The sequence below is a fragment of the Juglans regia genome, chromosome 14 (genome assembly GCF_001411555.2).
Source record: "Juglans regia cultivar Chandler chromosome 14, Walnut 2.0, whole genome shotgun sequence".
NCBI lineage: Eukaryota > Viridiplantae > Streptophyta > Magnoliopsida > Fagales > Juglandaceae > Juglans > Juglans regia.
The window spans coordinates 4,014,493-4,041,591 of NC_049914.1; the positions used below are offsets into that span (position 1 = coordinate 4,014,493).

The 27,099-nt window shown below is 38.0% G+C and overlaps 2 protein-coding genes across 4 annotated transcripts in view; both read left to right on the forward strand.

The window, feature by feature from the left end:
- The first annotated feature begins 1,063 nt into the window (after positions 1-1,063).
- Positions 1,064-5,788, forward strand: LOC109014157 (ABC transporter I family member 6, chloroplastic-like). Its single transcript, XM_018996513.2, has 6 exons — positions 1,064-1,466; positions 1,552-1,602; positions 2,475-2,696; positions 3,907-4,029; positions 4,243-4,419; positions 5,199-5,788. The coding sequence occupies exons 1-6, from the start codon at positions 1,146-1,148 to the stop codon at positions 5,283-5,285; spliced, it is 981 nt and encodes a 326-aa protein (XP_018852058.1). The 5' UTR covers positions 1,064-1,145; the 3' UTR covers positions 5,286-5,788.
- Positions 5,789-11,893: 6,105 nt separating this feature from the next.
- Positions 11,894-27,099, forward strand: part of LOC109014163 (ubiquitin carboxyl-terminal hydrolase 13-like) — a 33,999-nt gene continuing 18,793 nt past the window's right edge. For 2 of the 3 annotated variants that reach the window (XM_035685421.1, XM_035685423.1), the window contains exons 1-15: positions 11,894-12,127; positions 12,340-12,418; positions 13,115-13,262; positions 13,375-13,532; positions 16,627-16,892; positions 16,974-17,192; positions 17,275-17,383; positions 17,465-17,580; positions 17,873-17,971; positions 18,144-18,253; positions 25,193-25,267; positions 25,643-25,721; positions 25,821-25,967; positions 26,056-26,136; positions 26,244-26,363. In XM_035685421.1, coding sequence (XP_035541314.1) covers positions 12,098-12,127; positions 12,340-12,418; positions 13,115-13,262; positions 13,375-13,532; positions 16,627-16,892; positions 16,974-17,192; positions 17,275-17,383; positions 17,465-17,580; positions 17,873-17,971; positions 18,144-18,253; positions 25,193-25,267; positions 25,643-25,721; positions 25,821-25,967; positions 26,056-26,136; positions 26,244-26,363 — 1,836 coding nt within the window. In that variant the 5' untranslated portion in view covers positions 11,894-12,097. The remainder of the gene's footprint in view (positions 12,128-12,339; positions 12,419-13,114; positions 13,263-13,374; positions 13,533-16,626; positions 16,893-16,973; positions 17,193-17,274; positions 17,384-17,464; positions 17,581-17,872; positions 17,972-18,143; positions 18,254-25,192; positions 25,268-25,642; positions 25,722-25,820; positions 25,968-26,055; positions 26,137-26,243; positions 26,364-27,099) is intronic. The other variant, XM_035685422.1, reaches the window with a different exon arrangement.

Genomic DNA, 27,099 nt, shown 5'->3' on the forward strand with positions numbered 1-27,099 from the left:
AATGCTCGGAGATGAGACAGAGAGCAAAGGGTTTGAAGGAAAAAGCTGATCCTTGTCTCAGGGATATGGTCCATCCTCCGTTGCCTTGAATGAATTGGTACAGCATATATTGTCATTCTGATGTTAAATTGGCCTACACAATATTTTTGTGAGGAAAATGTTAAATTAATTTTTTAAAAAATTATAAAAAATTTATTTATCTACGTTATTAATATACTTAAAATAATAAAATTTAAAATAAAAATAATAAAAATAAAATGAATATTATAAATAAATTCCATTTAGAAGTCTTTTTGTAATATTGTATTGAAAAATCTATTCAGAAGTCTTACACGCACTCAGCACATTGCTATGTGAAAGCTTTACGAATCAACTATATTGAAAAATGCCAAGATTTTTTGAACCAAATGACATAAGGTTGAGGGGTTTGGATTTAGAGATAAATTGAGATAGGTTGAAATTGTTTATGAATAGTAGAATAAAAGTTAAATTATTTATTATATTTGATGTAAAAATTTGAGAAAATTATTTTGATATTTTAGTAAATTGAATTATTTATTATATTTTATATAAGAATTAGAGAAAATTATAATGATAAGATAAAATAAATTGAAATGAGTTGAGGTGAGTTTTATCTTCAAAGTCCACGTGAGAAAACCGGCTTGGAACCCCACTCATGTATAAAAGAATACTACACTAAAAAACATTGGTATTTTAATTTTTTTTTAAATTATAATGAGCCTCACAATAAATAATGTGCTAAAATATCTACTTATGTGTAATAACATTTTATTTTATTACATTGTCTCAATCGTCATGATAGACTTTAAAAATAAAATAAATATTTTGCAAAAGAGTTATGTTAATAAAATTTTAATTTTTATTGTATTAATATAAAATTATCCATTAACAATTAGATTAACTCTCAATCTTTAAAATAAAATTCGAGTAAAAGATAAAAAAACAAACAATATTTTCTTAAAAAACCTCAATAATGTAAATAATTAAAGGAAGAAATATTAATTCCCTCTTTTTTTTGGAAAGGAAAAACAAAAATCACAAAGTAAAATCCGGAAAACACAGTATTACCATTTCCTCACCTCCAGTCTCGCACAGTGCGTGGCGTCGTCTCCAACTTCTCTCCAATGGCTCTACCCGTCATATGCTCCCATTACACTCCACCGTTGGCTCCTTCATTCCCTGGTTCTTCTTCAGTTGTTAGATTCTTGCCCCCCAATTTCCTCCAATTCACGCTTCCTACCCTCCGCCCCCTCTGTTGCCGCCCGTTCCACCGGCGGCCTGTCACGGTCTTCACCGCCTCCCTCTCTGCCGTAGATTCTCCAGCCACTTCCGGTATCCAAGAGGAGAAGAAGCTCCTGCTCGAAGTCAAAGAACTGACGGCCGTGATTGCGGAATCCAAGCAACAAATTCTCAAGGGCGTTAACCTCTCCATCTATGAAGGAGAGGCATGTCAAGATGCTTTCTCTGTTGTGCTTAATTAATTAAATAATTTTATGTCTTTGTGTATGATGGTATGTTTTGTGCGTGTAGGTTCACGCAATTATGGGAAAGAATGGTTCTGGGAAGAGCACACTGGCAAAGGTTAGAACTTTCTATTATCTCTTATTGAAGGAAAGGAATGTATATATAATTATGTAGCTGTGCCCAATACAATATAGTCCATTCGCATGGCTGGCTAAGAACAAAGGAAGATGAAGTAGAAACCAATTTCATGTTATAAAAAGAAAAGGGAGATTAAATAAAATGGATAAGTGATTCTGATCCATGCAAAATACAAGTTTAAGAAGAGAAATCGTGAAACTTCTTACTTTGAGTTTGCGTAGTGCCCGTTTTAGCTCATTTCCCAATCCGATTTGCATTTAAAGGAATCTTAAGGTTCCCTCCCATATCTTCTGGCGAAAGGACACTCATTAGAATAGATGGTGTATGGCTTCCATCTGATTCCTGCAAAACACACAGCTAACATCTCTCGCAATTCACCGATGCACCTGCATAGCTCTGGTTGATGGACTATTATCTGTGGCGAGCCAATATATGAAGCTTTCTATGGGTATAGCTTTTGAGAACTGCATAAGCTTCCGCCAATCAACCATAGGCAGAATTCCTTTAATTGCATCTATGTAGCTGCAGATGGATATTTTCCAGGGTGAGATGGTAAACTTTGACCCAATTCAACCCCATATAACCAGCTCTGTATCTCCACCTAGGCTTTAAAGTATGCAGGAGGCAAGATCATATTAATCAAAAGGCTTGAAACTTCAGTATTTTGGGTATTTGGCTCCATTATATAAATTCCTGTGCCCGTGTTTCATGTTGCCTTCAAAACAAGGTTTCAAAAGTGTTTCTGAAGCCTTTTAAGATGATTTTTTTGGTTTCAATTACCTAGAGCAAATTACTGATTTCCTTTTTCTTTATCACAAAAGCAACTCTCAGGGAGATCTTATACATTGTAGGTTCTTGTTGGTCATCCAGATTATGAAGTTACGGGGGGTAGTGCAGTATTCAAAGGGGAGAACTTGCTTGATATGGAACCGGATGAAAGGTCACTTGCCGGGCTCTTTATGAGCTTCCAGTCCCCTATTGCGATTCCTGGTGTGAACAATATTGACTTTCTGAATATGGCTTATAATGCTCGGAGAAGAAAACTGGGTCAGCCGGAGCTTGGACCGATTGAGGTTAAATATTCTCAGCAAGTGCCTTATCTTTGTTTTATTATTGAAATTTCTATAATAAATTGCAATCACATGTCATTTCGGTTACATATATGTTTCTATCATTCTATGACCTAGGCTATTATGAAAAATATACTCTTGGTAGAAGTTAATAGAGTTAGGGCATATTTTGGCAGAACTGAATAAGTTTGAACATGCCCTGATATCTAAATTATCTGAAACTTGAAGAGAAGAGAAAAAAGGGTCGGAATTCGGAACATGAAATTATGGATATCGATAAACTTGTCTCCCAATGATGAGGTACTTTTCTGTTTGAGATAAGCTATTGCAGAAGCTTGAGCAGGACTTAATTCTGTTAATCAGAATATATTTTGTGTTTCATATGGCCAATCCCGATCTGTTGATGAAGATCCATAGAGCTGATCTCAATTTAATTTGACGAAGGCTTAGTTGAGTTGGGTTGGGTTGGGTTTTTACAATCATATGTACTGGTAGTTTAATACTGGTTAAATTTCGTGGAAGATTAACTGGAAGAAGATAACTGCAAACTTTTTACCTGGAAATTTCTTTTTTTTTTATCAGTAAAAGATAGATATTATATATATATATGAATGAAATAGGCATAGCCCTTGTACACAGGAAGTATACATAAGGCCTCCTAATTACATTCTAAGAACGATAAATTAAAGACAAGAAATCTTGGACATTATCCCCATGTAATACAGTGGCTATTAGTTTGTTCTTTGTAGAATTTTTTGGAACCTCCTTTGTTAAATCTCTTGAAGGATAGTGAAATTGATTGGGCAACGTCCTTTCTCCATATTATGTATCATGATATTCTTAATTTGTAAACAGATCATGGTTATTTGGTTGACCAAATACGGAGCTTAGACATACAGAACTGATTTTATAACCACCTTCCATCACTAATCACATTCCACGTGCCACTTCAAACTTTTCGATTCTTCTATACACAAATGTTATTTCCTTGCCCGATATGTGTGTTGTTGCATTTATATGACTATGTAGATCTAATTCTGACAAATAAGATGATGTGCGTCTTGTGTACATGGGTTGTGCCTATTATTTTCATCAATAAAAAATCCTTCATTACTTAAAAAAATAAATAATAATTAGATGGAACATTTTGTTTGAAGTTATTTTGTGATGCTTACTCACCTACTCAAGAACTGACATTGTTTTGTTCTTGTAGTTCTATGCTTACATTTTCCCCAAGCTTGAACTTGTGAAGATGAAGGCAGACTTTCTTAATAGAAATGTTAATGAAGGATTCAGTGGTGGTGAAAGGAAGCGCAATGAAATTTTACAACTTGCAGTATGAATACTTTTATATTTTATCTTCTATATCTTCTATATCTTGTTATCTTAACTAATATGTTACTTTTTTATTTAACTTTCCCATTGTGGTTTTGACAGTCACATTTATTTTTCTGTTCTTTTTTTTTTCCAAAGTTTGTAATTCTCTTGGATCTTGATTCAGTATTATCTATTCCATCTCTCCTGTGCTAACAGCCTTTTTTATATCTAGGTTCTGGGTGCAGATTTGGCCATCTTGGATGAAATTGATTCTGGACTGGATGTTGATGCACTTCGAGACGTAGCAGAATCAGTGAATGGGCTTTTGACTCCAAAAAATTCTTTATTGATGATTACTCATTATGCGCGTCTTTTGAATTCTGTAAAGCCTACATGGATCCACATCATGGTAAGTCATTTGAAGATCTTGGAGAATTAGTTGCGTTTGTTTGGGTTTGAGGTTGTCTAGGAGAGGAAGGGGGATTTGATGGGGCATTGCCTATTCCTATGTCATGGAGGAAAAAAGTTATTTTATAAAATTTTACATTGCCATTCTATATGAGTCTCTGCTTTGCATGTATCTGGATTTTATGAAGACACCCTGAAATGGTATTGTTTTAGTTAAGAAAAATAGAGGATTGATAATTGAGAGAGGTTGAGATTGGGTGCGGATCAAGTTGAGCATTGGCTGGCCTTTAACTCAGCTCAAGTGTAACTTATATATATATATATATATAGAGAGAGAGAGAGAGAGAGAGAGAGAGAGAGTAGTAGCCGCAGCTCTAGGTTTGGTCTTTGCTGTTGCCTAGGCGATGGCTCAGTAAAGGCAATGGTGAAATTCTAGATTATGGACTGTCTTCAAGTGCCAGGGAAACCAGAATGGATTCATTTTGTTTCCATCAGAATTGAAAAAATAAGAATTTTTTTTCCATTTTACTATGATATTGTCGCATTTGAAATTATTGCAGCACTTTGATGTTTCAAGCTATGCTCTACCCTCAACTTGTAAAAAGAAAAAGGAAAACTTTACTCTAAACTTGATAATTTGATAGTCATAAATTAGATTTTGGTGCACTGTACTAAGCCACGCCTCCTACTATTGAAATGGGTTTTAAATAGTTACTGCTTATTTATTCTTTATCTATGCCTCCATTCAATTGGCTTATATTTTTAATCCATGGCTTTCAGGAGGACGGGAAAATTGTGAAGACAGGAGATATTTCAATAGCAAAACTTCTGGAGGACGAAGGGTATCAAGCAATTTCTGCAGCATAACTGCATGGCAATTGATGTTGGTATTGTTAGGGTCTCACAAGGAGATGGGGCAAAGGGCGGCGATGGGGGACACAAAGAGATGCAAGTATCGAAGGAAGAAGATGGAAGTAAAAAGTGAAGTGATGAGTTAGGGATTTAAGTTGGGAACTCGCAACGCAGCGTTTAAGAAAGGAAGATGAAGCTCACCGTTTCATGGGATGACCAGCACGACGTCGTATGAAGATGGGAGACTTAGAGAAGGGCTACCTCGTAGGCTACTTGTCGTTCAAAGTCCATTGAGTCTTAGTATTGTCGTTTAGTCTTTTTGCATTCTGTTTTCAATTCTGTTTTTACTTTACACGTGTTGCAATTTCCTTTGTCATGTTTGTTATCCCTACAAGGATATGTAGTGGAACGAACGTCTGAAGAGGTGTGGAAAACCATTATTGAAGAAACATCTAGAATTTGGAGGTTAAGGGCCCTCGAAGAACCCTTTGGCAATCTGATTCCTCAGTTGCTTTTCATCAAATAGTTATCTTGCTAGTTCTTTGATTGTTGAATTCATTTACATTCCCTTCTGTCTACTCTAAAAATCTATACTCTAACCCAGAAAACTGCCTACAACCATCTCTTAAACCCAGAGAACCCTTACAATTGATATCTAGAGCCCACGGTCCTAATGGCTGAAAATACAAGATCTAGTAAACAACAGGAAATGCTCGCTAATCACGACCACAGAATTCAGGAGTTAAGGGATCAAATGCACCGGATGAATGACATGATGCGCACCATGATGGCTACTCAAAATCTGATCCAAACACAACTTGTGACTCGGGATCCTCGTGCAAATGGAGAACAGGAACAGATGGAACATCGACGACCACCATTTAGAGGAATCAAGCTGGAGTTTCCTCACTTTGATGGCACAGATCCGGCGGGCTGGATTTTCAAGGCCTCACATTACTTTGACTTTCATCAAACACCTGGTGCCCATAGACTTCTCATGGCTTCCTACCATATGAATGGTGAGGCCCTTGTGTGGTATCAGGATGCTGCAGACACTGGCCAATTCACATGCCGGCAAACTTTTATCCAAGCTCTTCAACTCAGGTTCGGGCCTACTGCTTATGATGATCCCATGGAAGACATCACACGCCTCAAGCAAACCTCCTCAGTTGCAGAATACAAGGCCATATTTGAAGCTCTTTCCAATAGACTGAAAAGACTTCCAGATTCCCAGAAGTTAAACTGCTTCCTCAGTGGCCTTCGATATGAGATTCGACTTCCCTTTCGTATGTTCAACCCAATAAATCTGAATGCAGCATTTGGCCTCACACGAATCCAAGAGGAATATATTGTCAGTTCAAGGAGATCAACAGAAACATGGGGAGATAAAGGCAGTACATCTTCTTTCAGTAATAACCAAGGTGGATCAACCAGTGAACAAACTTTTAGATTTACCGGACCAGCAGTACCTATAAGAAAATTTTATTCTATGCAAATGGATGAAAAAAGAAAAAAAGGCTTGTGTTATCACTGTGAAGAGAAATGGAACCCATCGCATGTGTGTAAAACCCCTAAGTTCTACTTACTACATGGTTCAAAAGCTGCTTCCGAAGACATCACTGATGAAGTATTTTATGATTCCACAGAACCTGAAGAGACGGGGCCTAAACTACTGCTAGAAAGTAACCCAGAAATTTCTCTCAATGCACTCACGGGCACTCCTTGCCCGAATACAATGAGGGTATGGGGGAAGATTGGCACCTCTATGGTGGTTATTTTGGTGGACTCCGAAAGCACCCACAATTTTCTCGATCCTCTAATTGTTAAAAAAAATCAATTACCTATGGATGGAGCTGGACAGCTCAAGGTACGAGTGGCGAATGGTGAGCTCTTGCAAAGTCAAGGCTATTGCAGTAATGTGCTCACTAACATACAAGGTACCACATTCTCTCCCTCATTTCAAGTTTTATCTTTACCTAGAGGTGGTGCTGTGCTGGGAGTACAGTGGTTAAAAGGCCTTGGACCACTTACTTGGGATTTTGCTAGCTTAGTGATGCAGTTTCGGTGGAAGGGTAAAATTGTGGGGTTGAAGGGCCTACAATTAAGTGATACTATTTTTGTTAATGAAGATGATAAATTTATGTTGCAAACTGTTCACAAAGGCAAGAGACTTATTTTATAGTTAATAGATACTGAGGTGGAACAGCCCTCTCAGCCTTGCTGCCCATAAATTTTTCAGTTACTAGAACACTTTTACCAGGTCTTTCAAGAGCCTGTGGGCTTGCCTCCTCCTAGGTCTCATGACCACAAGATAGTTTTGAAGGAGGGCACTAGCCCAATCTCTACCAGACCCTATCGATACCCCCACTACCAAAAGGCTGAAATAGAAAAAATTGTATTTGAATTACTTACAACTGGAGTTATTAGACCCAGCTCCAGCCCCTTTTCATCTCCTGTATTATTAGTCAGAAAACATGATGGCAGTTAGCGTTTGTGTGTCGATTACAGAACCCTCAACAAGGAAACTGTTAATGATAAATTTCCAATTCCAGTAATAGATGAATTACTGGATGAGTTATATGGCTCAGTGATATTTTCCAAGTTAGACCTATGGTCTGGCTATCATCAAATCAGGGTGGTAACCGAGGATGTCCATAAAACAGCCTTCCGCACCCATGAAGGCCATTATGAATTTTTGGTAATGCATTTTGGGCTTACCAATGCACCCTCTACATTTCAAGGGCTGATGAACATAGTTTTTAAACCCTTCTTGCGGAAGTTTGTGTTAGTTTTTTTTGACGACATACTAGTTTACAGCAGTAGTATGGAAGAACATTTGGATCATTTACAGCAAGTCTTAAGGACCCTAGCTTATCACTATTTATATGCTAAAAGGTCTAAATGTTTGTTTGGGGTGAATGAAGTAGAATATTTGGGGCATATTGTGACTGTTGATGGGGTCAAGGCAGACCCAAAGAAGGTGGCAGCCATGCTTGACTGGCCAGTACCTAAGAACACTAAATCCTTACGGGGATTTTTGGGGCTCACAAGGTACTATCGTAAGTTCATTAAGGGGTATGGACTCATTGCATCACCACTCATTGAATTGTTGAAACTTAACTCATTTGTATGGAGTGAAAGGGCAGCTACAACATTTCAGGATCTGAAGACAGCCGTGACTTCACCACCTGTATTGAGGCTGCCAAAATTTTCACAACCTTTTACACTGGAATGTGATGCCAGCGGGGGAGGCATAGGAGCTGTCCTAATGCAAGGAGGCCAACCAATAGCTTTTTTCAGCAAGGCTTTAAAGGGTAGAGCTCTGACCCTATCAACTTATGAGAAGGAGTTCCTAGCACTTGTAACAGCAGTTCAGAAATAGCGACCTTATCTACTGGGTCAGGCTTTCACTATCAAGACTGACCAGCAAGCCTTAAAGTTCTTACTCGAGCAAAAGGTGGGCACGGTAACCCAACAAAAATGGATTACCAAACTTATGGATATGGCTTCAACATCCAGTACAAAATGGGGAAGGAAAACAAAGTGGCAAATGCACTTTCGCGAAGGCATGAGTTTGAAACAGTTCCTGATGGGTCATTAGCTGGTATTACCTTTCCTACCCCTCTATGGATTGAGGAGCTAAAGCATACTTATACTACCTCAACAGACTTGCAGCAATTATTAGCCAGATTTGACAATAATTAGGAGGTGCCTACTGGGTACACACTTCAGCAAGGCTTAATCTTAAAGAAGGGAAGAATAGTGGTGGACCCTCAATCGGCTTTCAAGAGCAAGGTTCTAAAGTTTATACATGAAGATCTTCAGGCTGGACACTCAGGATTTCTTAAAACTTACAAAAGAGCCAAAAGAGATTTTTTTTGGAAATGTATGAAAAAGGATATCAAAAAGATAGTCAAGGAATGCGATGTATGTGAAGTCAATAAATCTGAGTCTATTTTACCCCCAGGCCTCTTGCAACCACTCCCTATTCCTGGACAGGCTTGGGAAGCAATTTTTTTAGATTTTGTGGAAGGGTTACCAGTGTCTCAAGGTGCAAGTGTTATACTTGTAGTGGTGGATAGATTAACTAAATTTGGTCATTTTATGGCACTCTCCCACCCATATACAGCTGCTGGGGTAGCTCAAATCATTTTAAAGGAAGTGTTCAAACTTCACGGGATTCCTAAAATAATAGTTTCAGACCGAGATCTCATCTTTCTAAGTTCCTTTTGGAAGGCTCTATTCGAGCTACAAGGGTCTACCTTGAATTATAGTTCCACCTATCACCAAGAGACAGATGGACAAACGAAAGCCCTTAACAAAACCTTGGAGGGGTACTTAAGATGCTACGCGGGGGTAAAACCTAAGAGCTGGGCCCAATGGCTACCCATGGCAGAGTTCTGGTACAATACATCCTATCATACATCTACCAAAATTTCACCTTTTGAAGCCCTCTACGGTTACAGTCCTCCTAAACTCACTACTTATATACCAGGCACATCATCAAATGTAGCAGTCGACAGTTTATTGCACACAAGGGATCAGATCAAGTCATTGCTTAAACAGAATTTAGAGGCATCACAAGCAAGGATGAAATTTTATGCTGATCGTAAACGAACTAAAAGGGAATTTACTGAAGGTGACTGGGTTTACCTCAGACTTCAACCTTATAGGCAGAAGTCCATAGCAACTCGTCGGAATCTCAAGCTCTCTCCACGTTTTTATGGGCCTTTCTGAGTGATCCAGCGTGTGGGAAAAGTGGCTTACAAGTTGGATCTGCCAGCAGCCTCACGGATTCACCCAGTTTTCCACATCTCTTGTTTGAAGAGAAAATTGGGTGAGCAAATCTGCCCACTGCCGAAGTTGCCACCAGTGAATGATAAAGGTGAAATCTTGCCAGAACCCGAAGCCATTTTGGACCGCCGTCTCAAGAACAGACACAGCCGAGCTACTACCGAAGTTTTAATCAAATGGGTTGGCATAGACCATGAGAACAATAGCTGGGAATACTCTGGAAGCTTAGAGACCTTTACCCACACCTTGTGGTCAAGGTGCTTTAAGTGAGGGAGATTGTTAGGGTCTCACAAGGAGATGGGGCAAAGGGCGGCGATGGGGGACACAGAGAGATGCAAGTATCGAAGGAAGAAGATGGAAGTAAAAAGTGAAGTGATGAGTTAGGGATTTAAGTTGGGAACTCGCAACGCAACGTTTAAGAAAGGAAGATAAAGCTCACTGTTTCATGGGATGACCAGCACGACGTCGTATGAAGATGGGAGACATAGAGAAGGGCTACCTCGTAAGACCCAGGTTGCAGGATCTGTGCATTGAGAGGCGGATTTGTAGCTTCTAAGACCCAGGTTGCAGCTGCAGGCCATCAAAATTTCACTCCTGGTGTTGGCTATATTGTCAGATTATGTACCTGCACCATGCCTTATCTTGAATATACATGCCGCTTTGTGTCAAAACTTAAACTGATTGCTCTCTTACATTATTGCATCTCCTAGGAGAGGAGAGGACAGTGTAGAATTTGTCACAAGAATTTTATTCTAGCAACATATTATGTTTTAAGACTTGTGAGAGACAACAGCCATACTTCATGATGTTACGTACGACTATGTCTTAGTGTTAGATGTTGTTTCTCGGGCTGGTCTTGCTGCAGAGTAAGAAATTTTGATTGATGAGAAATCTCTATCCACGAATATCTTTTAGGCAAAGAAGGTTTCAACAAAGTTTAAACAGATGCTGGCATGCTAGTGCTAATGCTAGGGCTAGATTTCAATGTTTGTTCTCGTTTTCGGTTCTTTTTTTGGCCCATTATCTTTTTAGACCAAATGTTTTCCGACCATAACAGGAAAGAAATATTGGGTTTGAGGTGGCATGGCCCATGAACTCCATAAATGATCTTTTTGATGGGTGTTGATCCCGGTGTTGTGGTGGTGAGTGGTGTGAGCAACCTAAATCAAGAGGAGCTGGGAGAGATAAGGGGCATTGACATAGTATTTCACTAATACCATCAAATATTAATTAATTACTAATCCACACATAATATTTTGGGAAAAAAAAGGATAATCTATCCCAATATTAGATAAAAGATTTCACATGTTGGGTCAGAATCTCAATCCGCAGATGATATTGAAAATTGAGTAATGCTTTAGTCATAAAGAGATTTTATAAAAATAAATTTACAAAATGATGTTAGATTATAAAGTAGATATAACGTATCATATAAAGTCACGTCAGTTTATGAGTTTACTTTTGTGAGATCTCTTTATGACTATAATATTTCTCTTAAAAATTTTAAAAAATAGAAAATAAATGTGATTTATCATTCATTAACGTAGTATTTGAGAATAATCAAGTGGACGATTTTATTAAAAAGGGTGTATGGATAACAACGTTAGATAATGATTGCTTAGAATAGTAGTAGTCTTGGATTTAAAAGTGGGCCCCAGCTTTTCGTTTTGGGATTGGGCCTGGAGTTATTGGATGGGCGTTGCTGCGTGGGCCTATTAGTAGTTTAATGCAACGGGCGAGGGGTCTCCTTGTCGATTGCGTATTTTCCTTGGACCTTATGCTAGACCCTGAACTAGAAGAGTAAAAAATCCCTCTCTCCCTCTTTTGCTCCTTTGTTTTCATGAAATTCCCAACCTGTTCCATTATCGGACTAAACCAAAAGTCGGCCCCCATTTATACGTTCACTTTTTGCTAACTTGCAGACGAGCCCTCTCTCTCTCCCTCCCTCCCTCTCTCTCTCTCTCTAATCTTTTTTTTATCCGAGCAAGCTCTTTCGGGATTCGTCGATCGGACGGGCATCAATCCGACCAACCATGACTCTGATGACTCCTCCACCGTTGGATGTAATTCCCAAATTCTCGCTCTCCCTCGCTCTATCTATTCAATTCAATTTTGATCCCTAAAGCCACACTCGTTCTGTGTATCGCTAGCGCGGTGCTGTTTTTAATCGGCGGCCGGTTTCTGTCGTCTCTGCGCGCCCACGCTTAGTTGCTGGGGTTTTCCGCACCAGATCCGAGCACTGGGATTGACCATTTTTTTTTATTGATTTTCGCAGCAACAGCAGCAGCAGCAGGACGATGATGAGATGCTGGTCCCGCACACGGAATTCCCCGAAGGTCCTCAGCCCATGGAAGGTAACGACTTCAAATCGACTTTTATCGACTTTCTGAATCCGTGTACGTTTCCCAAGAATGTGGTCGGAATTTGGAGGAGGGCCGGAAACTCTTTGTTTTCCCGTTCCGTCCCGCGTTTGCTCTGAGTCTCTGACAGTTAGTTGATGTGCGATTGAATCACTGTCTTCGGTCTTGTAATGCCTATGCGAGTGATAGTTTAACGTTTATCGGTTTTGCTGTTTTAGTTGATAAGCCGAGGAAACGAAAGAAAAGGTCGAATATCTATAATAGATATGTTCAAGTTCTTTTGAAATGTTACGCACCTCAATGTGGAATTTATTCCTATTTTATTAATTTCTGAGTCATCCTCCGTGTTATGGGGAAGTAGTTCGGCCACTGGTACCGAGCATTTAGGGTTTATGTTGGAATTTCACTTTTTGCTATTTATTTGATTCGTTTTTACTTTTTGTTTACTTGATGCAAATACTTGTACTTGATTCTGGGTGGCAGCCCCCACGTTGGGGGCGGTTGATTTTTTCAGCGTCGAAATTCAAATCTCTTATCAGACACAACTAAGACAATTGATTATATTCACTTCTCTTAGAATATAATATTGGAGATATGTAATCTCTAAATTACTCCTGTTATTTTTTCTTCTCTTAGCATATGAATGGAGACGTTGTGTTTGATTATTATTTTTTGGTTATTTATTTTTAGTAGCACAAGCAGAAACGTCCAATACAGTGGATGCTCAGGCAGTGGATGATCCGCCTTCAGCAAGGTTCACGTGGACAATTGAGAACTTCTCAAGGCTTAATACCAAGAAGCTGTACTCTGACGTTTTTTTTGTTGGAGGCTACAAATGGTATTTTGATATCTTTTTTTTTTTATTACTTTTTTTAACATCTCTATATCGTTTGTGTTTGATTATGTTTGTTAACTGATGGTTATGATCTGTGTTTCATTGATCTTGGCAGGCGGATTCTAGTCTTCCCAAAGGGGAACAATGTCGATCATTTGTCTATGTATCTAGATGTTGCAGATTCAGCAAATTTGCCATATGGGTGGAGTAGATATGCCCAGTTCAGCTTGACTGTTATCAATCAACTACATAATAAGTACTCTATTAGAAAAGGTACTTTCTGCACTTCTGTCCTTTAGAATACGAATCTGCATTTAGTAGGGTGATAAATAGGGGCATAACTATATAATTGGATAAATGCCCTTGAAGCCTTTATTGTAATCCATGTTTCAATTTTGTTTGCACGTCAGATTGCAATTTCTTGGATATGTGTGTATATAATCCTTCCGTACTTTGGATCTTTTTATTTATGAGAATAAAATGTTTACTACTTATTCATTGAAGTGAAGGACCATAAGTACAGTGATCTTGGTGATTTACAATTAGTTTTGTTTACCTATTTGTGTTAGTCTCTTCTCCCTCTCACTAGGTATATCTGTTGTATACCCCCCTGTACTTCGATTATGCCTAACTCTTCTGTATTATCTTCAATAAAACATTTCATACTATAAAAGAAGGTTGTTAGATAATATCTAAGGTGGTTAGGGGTGAGACATTTAATTCTCTTTAACTGAGCCCTTTTGGGATAATAGCTTTGGCGGTATGCCTATGAAAAAGAGAGCCTTTGAAGGGCATTAACAGACACAAAATATGGTTATATAGGAGGAGGTTGGTGCTCAATTGAGGTAAATGGGCTTTTGGAGTTAGTTTTTTGAAGAACCTTAGAAGAGGTTAGGAAGACTTTTCTTTTTTACTAGATATATTGTGGGTGATGGGTCCAAGATTCACTTTTGGCATGATGAGTGGTGTGGTGACCAATCCTTGAGAAGTACATTTCCAGTTTTATTAAAAAATACTTGCACTGCAGATACCAATGTGGCGGATCACTCTAATTTTTTGCATGATTCTATTCAATGGGATGTTACCTTTAACAAGGGGCTAGTAATTGGAGGTGGATCTCTTTTCATCCTTCTTTGACCGATTGTAATTATGTAGGGTGGGATGAAATGGTTTGGAGCCCATCTAGGAGAGGCATGTTTGAAGTAAAATCATACTACAACATGCTATGTAATCATGTCAAGGGATTTTTTTCTTTTCTTTTTTTTTTCCCTTGGAAACTATTTGGAGAAATAAGGCTCCCCTAGAGTGGCTTTGTTTACATGGACACCGGCATTAGCAAAAATTCTTAATCTGAACAGCATGAGGAAATAGGGCGTTATGTGGTTAATCATTGTGGCATGTGCAGGAAATGTGGTGAAATGGTGGACCACCTTCTTTACCTTGTGAGGTTGCTAGCATCCTATGGAACATGAGCTTTGACCTTTTGGGATTAGTTGGGTGATGCCTTCCGAGGTGGTGGAGCTTCTAACATGTTGAAAATGATAGTTTGGAAAATATTATTGTGCACCTTTGCGCAAGATGATCTCATTGTGTGTATTATGGTGTCTATGGAGAGAGAAAACAGTTAAGGTTTGAGGACTGCAAAAAATCGGTGTTGGAGCTGAAGTGTTTCATTAGCATTGTGTATCATTGGATAATGGCTTAACATGGTGTTGCTCGTTCTATTTTCTAACTTCTAGGATTTTGTAGAACTTTTTCTTTTGATTGTTAAGTGGAATGTGTCATTATTCGGAGCAGTTCAAGATTGGGAAGTGGGAGATATTTCTAATTTCTACAGCACCTTGCATGCATTGAATTTGGAGTGTGGTGTGGAGGAGAAACTGCTGTGGATTCATTCCGGGAACAAGAATTTCTCAGTTAGATCCTTATATAATGCTATGTCTACCCATTTTTCTACTGTTTACCCTTGGAAGCGCATTTGGAAGAGCAAAGTGCCTCTCAAAGTTGTTTTTTTTTTGGTTGGCTGGCCTCTCATGGGAAAATTCTGACCATAGACAAGTTGAGGAAGTGTGGTTTTTTCATAATGGATTGGTGCTTTATGTGCAAAAGGAATGGTGACTCGACGGACCATCTTCTTATCCTTTGTGATGTGGCAAAGGCTCTATTGGATGAAATCTTTGGAAGGCTGGACATTGCTTGGGTGATGCCTAAGAGGGTGGTGTATTTTTTGGCTTGTTGGAGTGGAATAAGGGGAAATCAACAATTAGTGGATGTTTGGAAGATGGTGCCTCTTTCTTGTATGGTGTATATGGAATGAGAGGAATGGACGATGTTTTGAAAATAGAGGACGTTCATTGGGGGGATTAGAGACTTATTTTTCCAATCTTTGTTACTTTGAGCTAAGGCTATTGTATTAGAGGGGGCTAATGTTAATGACATATGCTTCTTTTTTTGTTTGTAGGCTGTAATTAGGTATTTTTCTCTTCTATACTACCTGTGTACTTGGGCTATGCCTAATTATGAGGATCAATAAATTTTCTTACTTATAAAAAAAAATTGTTAAGTGGATCTCTTGTATACTTCCTGTATACTGGGGTAGATCCTCTTTCATCATTAATAAAATATTTATCTATCTCATAAAAAAAAAAAAACTAAAGCAGTGCATCTCACAACAAGGTTTGTGCATAAAAAATACTTGAACCGGAATAGTGGGACATTTAGAATGGCTTGGACAAATGATAGTGCTTAGTTTGCTTGTGATGAAAAGGAGTGCTGCGTTGAATGACATGGGTTGCTGTACCAATCCAATAAAAGAAAGAGGAGGGAGACCTGCCCGCGGGGGGGGACTGTCCAAGTTTTAGGTGGATGAAACTTTGCATTTGTTATGGAATGTCTTTGGTTAATTATATATGTTAATTTTTGGTGACTGAGATGTAGTTACACACATATGGCTAAAGCACTTTGGGCGCTGCTGTGCTTACAGCAGCAGAAATCTAAAATGTGAATGCATAGAACTGTATAATTTTGTGCATAGAACTGTATAATTCAGTGTAGAGGTAGAACAGCTGAACTGTTGTGCCAACCTGACTGCTCATGACACATACCAAGAGATAAAGGGAGGAGCTGTTGACAAGAAAGTGGAAATTGTTTTATAGGTTGTCGTAGATTTTATTAAAAAATATGAATAAAATATTTTTGGATTAGTGGAAATATAAACAGTCTCACATATTTGCATGTAGGTTTTTCTATTTTTGTGCTTCAATGGCTGAGTTTGCCTAGGTTTTTAATTGTCCTCCCCCTCATGGGGTAGGGTTGTGCCTTTTACCTTTGTATGTAGTGATAATTAATATCCTTTTGCACCTTGCAGAAACACAGCACCAGTTCAATGCACGTGAGAGTGATTGGGGTTTCACTTCGTTCATGCCTCTTGGTGAATTGTATGACCCTGGTAGAGGTTATCTCGTAAGCGATACATGCATAGTTGAAGCCGATGTTGCTGTACGTAGGGTTGTTGATTACTGGTCACATGACTCAAAAAAGGAAACTGGTTTTGTTGGACTTAAAAACCAAGGAGCTACATGCTACATGAATTCTCTTCTTCAGACACTCTACCATATTCCTTACTTCAGAAAGGTTAGCATTGTTGCTCTTTGTACCTTGTCTTATTGCTTGTAATCTACAAAGATACTTAATTTCTACGTTTGTCGGTTTCAGGCTGTGTATCATATGCCAACTACTGAGAATGATATGCCGTCTGGAAGCATCCCACTGGCTCTGCAAAGTTTATTTTACAAGCTCCAGTACAGTGACACCAGCGTAGCAACAAAAGAGTTGACAAAGTCTTTTGGTTGGGACACGTATGATTCATTCATGCAGCACGATGTGCAAGAACTTAACAGGGTTCTTTGTGAGAAGCTTGAAGACAAAATGAAGGTACATAGAGGTTTTAGCGTGTTTAACTCTGCACCTTATACGTTCGCAGGTGATTTAAATTGAATTTGTCTTATTGACACAGGGAACTGTTGTGGAGGGTACAATACAGCAGTTATTTGAAGGGCACCATATGAATTATATTGAGTGCATCAATGTGGACTATAAGTCAACTAGAAAAGAATCATTCTATGGTACATATCTAAGGTTATAGTGAATTGCTATATGATCAGAGATAGACTTAATGGGCTTATGGATCCTTTTGGTATTTGTAGATCTTCAGCTTGATGTAAAAGGCTGTCGGGATGTATATGCTTCTTTTGACAAGTATGTGGAAGTGGAACGTCTTGAGGGTGATAATAAGTATCATGCTGAACAATATGGTTTACAGGTAAATTCCTCTTAGATGGGTGGACTTCGTTTGTTTTAAATATTACCTTGTTATTTCCTGAGGATTTACGTCCTTAACAAATCTTCATCTTGTCCCCTTATTGGTAGTCGAAGTGTAGGCCAGGTAATTTGTCCTCTTACCACTGTTTTCTTTGTGTAAGATTGGATTCCTCTAAATGCAGCTGCCATTTGTTCCTTTTTAATTGGATTGCCTAATCAAGAGGTGATTTTGCTTGAATGATTATTTCCTGAGGATGGTTTTGAAAGAAATTTTTGCACTTTCGATCTTTCAGGATGCTAGGAAAGGTGTTCTGTTCATTGATTTTCCGCCTGTCCTTCAACTTCAGCTAAAACGGTTTGAGTATGATTTTATGCGCGATACCATGGTAAAAGTGAGTAGTGGAGTGGATCCTTTTTCTTGGCTGTTATGGTATTCACAAAATTTCTATGCATGCTTTGCATCTTTCATTTTGTCATATTGTTTTAGATTTTCAACATATGGTTATGTTGATTTACCTTCAAACTCCTGTAACTGTAATCACCTCTTCCACTGATTGCTAACAGATAAATGACCGGTATGAATTTCCCTTGCAACTTGATCTGGATAGAGAGAATGGAAAATACCTATCGCCTGATGCAGACAGCAGTGTGCGCAACCTTTACACTCTTCACAGGTATTAATAATCTCAATTCTTTGGATTGTGACGTATGCCATTACATTTATTGGATAAAATATTTGCTTTATTTGAAAACTTTTCTCCAAAGTTTCATAGATCCAACATAGAAATTTTACCGTTGCATGTGATCTATTTGGAACATAGGCTGGATGTACTGCATCATGTATGTGGATAATTGTGAATAGTGAGTGGGACACTACTTTAGGCATGAAAATAGTTCACTACAGAGCATGGATAGAGACACGACAAATTCTGATTGTATAGCACATGTACACGATAAGAATTTGTGAATTTTCATTTTAACTCATCTAGTTTGAAATTTTAGTTTCTAAAAGTACAGTAATGAAGGCATATTTATTTAAACCACACTCCTTATAAAACCATTCCGCTTATCAATAATGTTTATTTCAAGCATTCTTCAAGCAGAAGGCTAAAAAGGGCATTGCTTTAAAATTTGGACTTTTGAATATGATCGTAGTATTGATTGGCAGTTAGATGGAGGACTTCATCCAGTATTTAATGCTTAGATTGAAATATCCACCTGGTGCTTAAAACATGTGAGTTGCTGGTATGATTTAGGGCATGCTTGGACACTTGGAGTATCTCATAATTTTGTGAATAGTAGTGAAATGGTTTTAGTGAAGATGTTTTATTGCATTTTGGAAAATGAGAGGGAAAAAGTTGAATAAAAATATTATAAAGTGTTTTTGATAAGTAATAAGAGAATTTTTATTGCCAAGTAAATAGGCATAGCCTAAGTACACATGAAGTATACAAAAGAAAACACCTAAATACAAGCTAGGAACTAGAAAAGGCTAAAAGGAAATCATGAAGATATCTTTATTCAATACAAGAGCCTTTGCCCGCATACACAAAGTACTAAAGAAAAACTCCCGCATAAGATATATATTTTTTTGATAATTAATAAGAATTTTATTACCATGAAAATGCATAGCCCAAGTATACAATAAGTATACAAGAGGAAATACCTACATACATCGACTGAAAAGATAAAAAAAACTAGAATAACTCCAACACATCATCACCATTCATTACGTTAGCCTTAGCCCATCTACTTCTTGTATACTTGGGCTATGCATTTTCATGGTATAAAATTCTTATTAATTATTAAAAAAAAAAAAAAAAAAAAAACTCCCTAAGCTCACCCATCGAGTGTTCTCTATCTTCAAAGCACTGTCCATTCCTTTCTAACCATAGGCACCACCACATCATACACGAAGAGATAATCTTCCATACGGCAACAATACGATGTCTCCCTATAACATCTCAATGGAAAGCCCAAACCACATGGCCTATACTCGAAAAGGACTAGTCAATGATACAATTGGAGCTCCATTGGAACCTCATAAAGAGCAAGAACTTCTCCTTCCCAAGCAATGTGAGATCCCATACACCACCTACTCTTATCCATATCATATGGGATATCACAATCTACCCCCCTTAAATTCCCGACGTCCTCGTCGAGCCTGTCCATTGTAGGTGGCATGACTCAAGTCCCACATTTCTGGTTGGGATAGGCTCTGATACCATTTGTAACTCCCCAATGGAAGGCTCAAACCACATAGCCTATACTCCAAAAGGACTAGTCAATGATACAATTGAAGCCCCATTAGAACCTTATAAATAGCAAGAACTTCTCCTTCCCAAGTAATGTGGGATTCGATACACCACGTACCCTTATCCATATCATATGGGGTATCACACTCCCCTTAAAACCTTGTCAACATGCAAAAAGATCCACCACTTGCTTAGGTAGCACCCAAGCAATACCCGTCTTACCAAAAATCTCATCTCACAAAGTAGCCACCTCACTATGAAGAAATAAATGGTCAACAAATTCACCATCTTTCTTACACATAAAGCACCAATCTGCGACAAACAACCCACGCTTTCTCAAATTATCTATGGTCAAAATTTTTCCAAGAGACACCAACCAGCAGAAAAATGCCACCTTACTAGTCACCTTAGATCTCCAAATGCATTTCCAGGGGTATTTATTGACACCTTAGATCTCCTTGTTTTGTATTTAATATGATTGGCAAATTCCCTCCAACCCATCTGGATAGACTTCCACAACCCCACCCCATAAGCTCCTTTAACTTCGTTAGAATACCAACTCCCTTACATCCTACGATATTTAACATCAACAATATTTCTCCATAACACATCCTTGTCAAGATGATACCTCCAAAAAGCCATTTTCCAAGAAGAAATTTGTTAAAGAGCCTCAAATTTCACACCCCCATCCACAAGAAACCGATGAACAAACCTTCTTCCAACTAACCAAGTGAAACTTTCTTTCCTCCCCATTATCTCCCCACAGAAAATTCCGAAAGATCCTCTTAATCCTATTTGTCACCTCTGCCAGCAAAGGGAAAAGTGAAAGGAAATACGTAGGAATATTAGATAACATACTCCTTATCAAAGTAATTCTTCCCCCTTTAGATAAATATAGCTTTTTTCAACCAGCTAACCTCCTCTCAATTACACCATCCCAAATCATTAAAGATTTATGAGGAGCGCCCAAAGTAAGACCAAGATATGTCATAGATAAAGAAGATACCTTACACCCTAAGATGTTAGCCAAATCCAAAATATTCAGAAGAGAGCCCACTGGAACAATTTCAGACTTGTTAATTCTAAGTCCAGAAACAGCTTCAAAGCATAGCAAAAGGGCACTCAAAGAACAAAGATGATCCTAATTGGTCTCGCAAAAAAATAAAGTGTCGTATGCAAAAAGGTGTGAGACTTTTATGCTGCCCCGAGACTCATCTACCACCAAAAATCCCGACAAGAATCTCCCATCAACCGCCGCTTCAATCATTCTACTCAAAGGATCCATAACTAGGACAAAAAGAAAATGAGACAAAAGGATCCCCTTGTCTCAAGCCACAAAAACTATTAAAAAAACCAATCAGGGTGCCATCCACCAAAATAGAGAATCTAACTGTCGAAATATAGTACTTCATCCACAAATACCACTTCTCTCCGAAACCATATCTCCCAAGTAAGTATAAGAGAAACTCCTAGTTAATATGATTATATGCCTTTTCCATGTCCAATTTAACTAGGATACCAGCCTCACCCAATCTAATTCTACTTTCCAAACATTCATTAGCTATTAAAATTGAATCAAGAATTTGTCTTTCCCTCACAAATGCATTCTGAGATTTCAAGATAATCTTTTCCATCACCACACTCATGCGGTTAGCTAACACCTTTGAAATGATCTTATACACCCCATTGACCAAACTATAGGCTGAAAATCCCTCATTTCCACAGCCCCCACCTTTTTAGGAATAAGTGCAATAAATGTAGTATTAAGACTTTTCTCAAATTTCATAAATGAATGAAATTCAAGAAAAACCTTCATAACATCTTCTCGCACAATATCCTAACAAGCTTGAAAAAAAGTCATAGAAGAACCATCCGGGCCTGGAGCTTTATCCCTTGCCATTCCTTTAACCACATCAAGTACTTTCTCTTCTTCAAAAGCTCTCTCCTGCCACTTCACACTCAATTGATCAATGGACTCAAACACCAGTCCATCTCCATCTAACTTAGGTCTCCAAGAGTATTCTTCCCGAAAAAGCTTCTCATAAAAATTCACAATATGCTCCTTAATAACCAAATGATCTGAAAGAATGCTGTAACCATCATGAAGAACCTCAATAGCATTATTTATTCGATGATAATTCTCCATTTGGTGGAAAAACTTGGTACACTTGTCGTCTTCCTTCAACCAAAGAGCCCGGGACTTTTGCTTCCAAGAAATTTCCTCCACGAGAGCGATCTTCTCTAAATCAGAAACCATCCCTTTTTTTCTCTCCTTTTCCTTACCTGAAATTTCCCCCCAACAACTCCCTATTCTCCAACAACTGTAGCTGTTCCAAAAGATTCTTCCTTTGATTTTCCACATTCCCAAAAACCACAATCCATTTCTTCAAGTCTTATTTTAAAGTTTAGTTTTCCGGCAAAAAAAAATCGGAGTATCAGAAAAATGTACAAAGACCATCAAATCCTCACCCTATCCACAAAGCCCTCATCCTCTAGACGCATGTTTTCAAATTTGAAGTACCTACGTCCTCCAATAATGCCCGCACAATCCAACATAAGGGGATAATGATTAGAACAAATCCTCAGTGGCCTCTTCTGACACAAATAAGGAAAATAAGCTTCCCAAGAAGCCAACTCCAAAAATCTGTCTGGCCTAGACCATGCCCTCCCATTGGACCACGTATAATCCCCACTTGCCATTGGTAAATCGATAAGATCCAACTAAAAAATGAGATTTGAAAAGACAGTCATTGCATGAGTGATGTGAGAATCCCCCACTCGATCACTAGGAAACCGAGTAATACTGAAATGCCCTCCCAAATACAGAAAAGATTGCCACCTTTCTTGAGAAAAACAAACGGCTTTGCTTCTACCCATAGTCTACACTCCATCATCACCTTGCTAAGAAATATCTCCAAACCCCAATAAAAAGATATTAACTTGAAAAAAATGAAAGAAACAAAGAGAAAGAAATTGGTAAGATTATGGATTATTCCTGGCGAGAAGCGCCGGGAATATATTTTTTTATATCAGTAAAAGATAGATATTATATATATGAATGAAATAGATATAACCCTTGTACACAGGAAGTATACATAAGTACTCCTAAATACATCTTAAAAACGATAAATTAACGACAAGAAATCTTGAATATTGTCCCCATGCAATACAATAATGGAAAACCAACACATTAGAGTGTGGAGAAAAAAATCTTCAACTCGGTCATTGTGCGTTCCTTATCTTCAAAGCAACGTACATTCATTTTCGTCCAAATATACGACATAATGTACAACGGAATCATCTTTCACACTGCTGCCACTTGTGGACTGCCTTGCAACTTTGTCCAAGAACCCAACAAATCCACCACACCCTCATAGGCATAACCCAAGCAACATCAACCCTTTGAAAGATCTCATCCCACAACGCCCTTGATACCTCACAGTGTAATAAGAGATGGTCCACAGATCCTCTATTATTCTTACACATGTAGCATCAATCCACTAATACACAACCTCTCTTTCTCAAATTATCCGTGGTCAATATCTTTCCAAGAGCAGTATTCCAAACAAAAAAAGCTACTTTAGAAGGCACTCGAGATCTCCAAATATTCTTCCATGGGAACGGAGTATTGTCAAGATGCTATAATACGCCTTAATTGTACATATCTTGTGATTATTAGACCTCCACTTCAAGCTATCTCGCTGTGCCATAGGAGTCTCCGTGGAATATAATAAGCTGAAACAAATTCCCAATCATGGAAATCCCTATTTAAAAGAATATTCCACTGGTGCGTACCATGAGAAAATAACCGCACGTCCGCCACTGAGGCCTCCCTATTAGTTGCAAGATGGTATAGAGCCGGAAAGACCATTTCCAATGCCTGATCTCCACACCACACGTACCACCAAAATCTGATTCGATTGCCCTCACCAACTACAAAACGAATTTGATTTGCAAAACATGGCCACCCCTTCGTTATATACTTCCATAATCCCACACCGTACCCCCTCTCTCTTCATTAGAGCACCAACCACCCAACCCAATGCCATACTAGCATCAATAATATCCTTTCACAATGATCCCCCCTTCAAATGATATCTCCAAAGCCATTTTCCTAATAAAGCTTTATTAAAAGTTCTCAAGTTACACACACCCAACCCCCCATTCACAACTGAGCCACATACAGTCTTCCAACTCACCAGATGAAATTTTTTTTCCTCTCCCATGCCTCCCCATAAGAATGCCCTAAAGAGTTTCTCTATTCTGTTCATCACCCCTACAGGCATAGGAAACAAAGATAAAAAATAAGTGGAGAGATTAGTGAGAGTACTCTTGATAAGAGTGAGGCGGCCCCCTTTTGACAAATACACCCGTTTCCAGCCAGCCAACCTATTCTCTATTTTCTCCACCACCCTATCCCATATAAGATCTATTCTTAAAAGTTGCTCCCAACGGAAGGCCCAAATATTTCATTGGGAAAGAAGAGCTGGGAATATGAAGACGAAGAGACGTGAGAGGAGATAAGAGAGACGAAGAAACTCAACCACAGGAAAGTTGTGGGCAAGAAAATGCTTTTTAACGTTAAGAAATATTATTATAAAGTTAAGAAATTATTTGAATATAATTTTTTAATATAATTTTTGTTTTGAAATTTGTAAAAGTTGTATTGATTTTTGTGTTTGAATAATGATTAGGTAATGATTAGATAAAAAAGTTGAAAAGTTGAAAATTTGAAATTGAAAAGTATTTTGTATTTTGAGGGATGTTTGTGAATGAAATCATGAGAAGTTTTGAGAATTCTCATAGTGTCCAAACATGCCTTTATTTGCTCCACCTGGTACGTTTATTGGGTTATTAGCTATGCCTATTAGCTAACTCTATTTAAACATTTGTTATATGAATAAAAGGGAGTGGAGACATGTCTATTTTTCTTTGTTGTAGTAGACCTATCTGCATAATTAAATTATGATGTTGATAATATAGCATGTTTTGGTGGCTGGCAGTTTACTGATATAAAAAAAATCTAGCATGTTTTGGTGACCGCTATCTTTCTTTAATAACCCATTACTGTGGAGTGCCATATATACATACGTACATACATCTATATATATATATATTCTTGTGTCTAGTGGTCAACCCCTATCATTGTTTGCTTAGATATAGTCTCTAAGCACTCTTATGAATAAAATACCTTGATTACCAATAAAAAAAAAAGATATAGTCTCTTCTTAAGTATAACGTAAATTTTACTGTTAGAATGGGATAGAGTACGTTGATGACCCTATTGTCATTTTTTTTTTTTACTATTAATTCAATGCATTTGCAAATTGTAATAACTATCCACTGTTTTGTTTGTAGTGTTTTGGTTCACAGTGGCGGGGTGCATGGTGGACACTACTATGCTTTTATCAGGCCCACCCTATCTGATCAGTGGTAATGCATAATGTTGACAAATGTTTTTGCTGCTCTCAGTATTTGTACTGCTAGATCATTATAATTTTGCAATGCATGTGTATATGCTGTTATGCTTGTTAATCTTCTCTGAAGGCTAGCAAGTATATGAAGCTTTAATCCTTTCTGAGCTCAGTAGGTTTTACGACTAATCAGAAACTTATCTCATTCTACTTTGGTGTTTCTTCACTCTTTCCTGAAAGAATCCTTTTATAGCTAATTTATAATTTTCTTAGTTTCCTGTACATATACTCAAGTAGCTTTTGTTTTCTGTGGTATTCATCCCTGATTTAATCAATACCTTGATGTTTTTCTCATGCCGTTGTATATCAATATGCCGTGATTTGTTGTCTTTAGGCTTAAGTTTGATGATGAAAGAGTGACAAAAGAAGATGTAAAGAGGGCGTTAGAGGAGCAGTATGGGGGTGAGGAAGAGGTAACATCTATCTGCGTATTGGTTCTGTTTAATTTCTTAGTATGTTAGTTTTTATTGATAGTTAATTGATGCCTTCTTGTTCTCTGCTACATGCAACAGTTGCCACCGGCAAATCCTGGATTCAACAACTCTCCATTTAAATTCACTAAATATTCAAATGCATATATGCTTGTTTATATACGTGAAAGTGACAAAGACAAGATAATTTGCAATGTGGATGAGAAGGACATTGCAGAACACCTCAGGGTAAGATTTTTAATATCTCATCATCAACTTGAAAATTTTTGCACTTCGTTCGTAACAAAGTAATTTCTGCTTTGACCATACATTCCAGATAAGGTTGAAAAAAGAACAAGAAGAAAAGGAGCAAAAGAGAAAGGAAAAAGCAGAGGCACATCTTTATACTATCATAAAGGTTTCAGCTTTGAAATCTCTTGTGTGTGTGTGTGTGGTGCTTATCTCTCTCTGTTCTTGTTGCTTAAATGTCTATACAGCATTCATCAGTTCCATTGTTGCCTGTAGGTTGCACGGAATGAGGACCTACTTGAACAGATTGGAAGGGATGTATATTTTGACCTTGTGGATCATGAAAAAGTTCAAAGTTTTCGTATTCAAAAGCAGTTGCCCTTTAACCTCTTCAAGGTACTATGTGATTTGTTATTTTACCTTATATTTTCTTATATATATATATTTTTTATTGGCACTGGGTTTCCAGGAACAAAGTCCCAACTAATCCCAGGGGTGTATAGGCCCTTGGCAAGGAATTTTTTGTAAGGGTTTGAACCTTATACCTAGAAGGTGCATACCACTAAGACCAAGACTTACCACTTGAGCCAACTCCTAGGGGTTGTTGTTTTACCTTATATAAAATATATATTTTTTGATAAGTAAAAATATTATATATATATATATATATATATATAAAGGAGTAACCAAGTATACTGAATGTATACAAGAGAACATCTTGCTCATAGTAGAAAGCCCCTAATAGCCCAAAAAGCCCTTGAAAAACAACTCAAAATACACCAAGCCTGACCCCAACCCCTTGCTTTCCGTAGAACTAAAACTCTATCCAAAAACCTCACCCCAACCCCTTGTTTTCCCGTCTTCACAATGCCCTCCCTTTAGACTTCCCTCTAAATGAGCTACCACCCTTAGCGTCGTAGTTGATTCCCGAAACAAGACGTAATTCCCTGCTTTTCTTGAAATTTGATTTGGTTTCAAGCGCGTGGCTGGCCTCGATCGCTGTAATTAGTTCTTTAAATTGGTCCTCTATGTGAAATTCCCATGAACTGCTGAATCTCATTAACTTTAGACATAATCTAATCCGCTATTGGAGGAAGAGAGACCAGGGGAGCCACAATATCCCCAGACAGTA

Bases quoted from the DNA above. Each gene is read 5' to 3' on its own strand.
- LOC109014157 (XM_018996513.2), top strand. From the start codon at position 1,146: ATGGCTCTACCCGTCATATGCTCCCATTACACTCCACCGTTGGCTCCT. The intron at 1,467-1,551 runs GCATGTCAAGAT...TTGTGCGTGTAG, and splicing joins TCTCCATCTATGAAGGAGAG to GTTCACGCAATTATGGGAAA. The intron at 1,603-2,474 runs GTTAGAACTTTC...TATACATTGTAG, and splicing joins GGAAGAGCACACTGGCAAAG to GTTCTTGTTGGTCATCCAGA.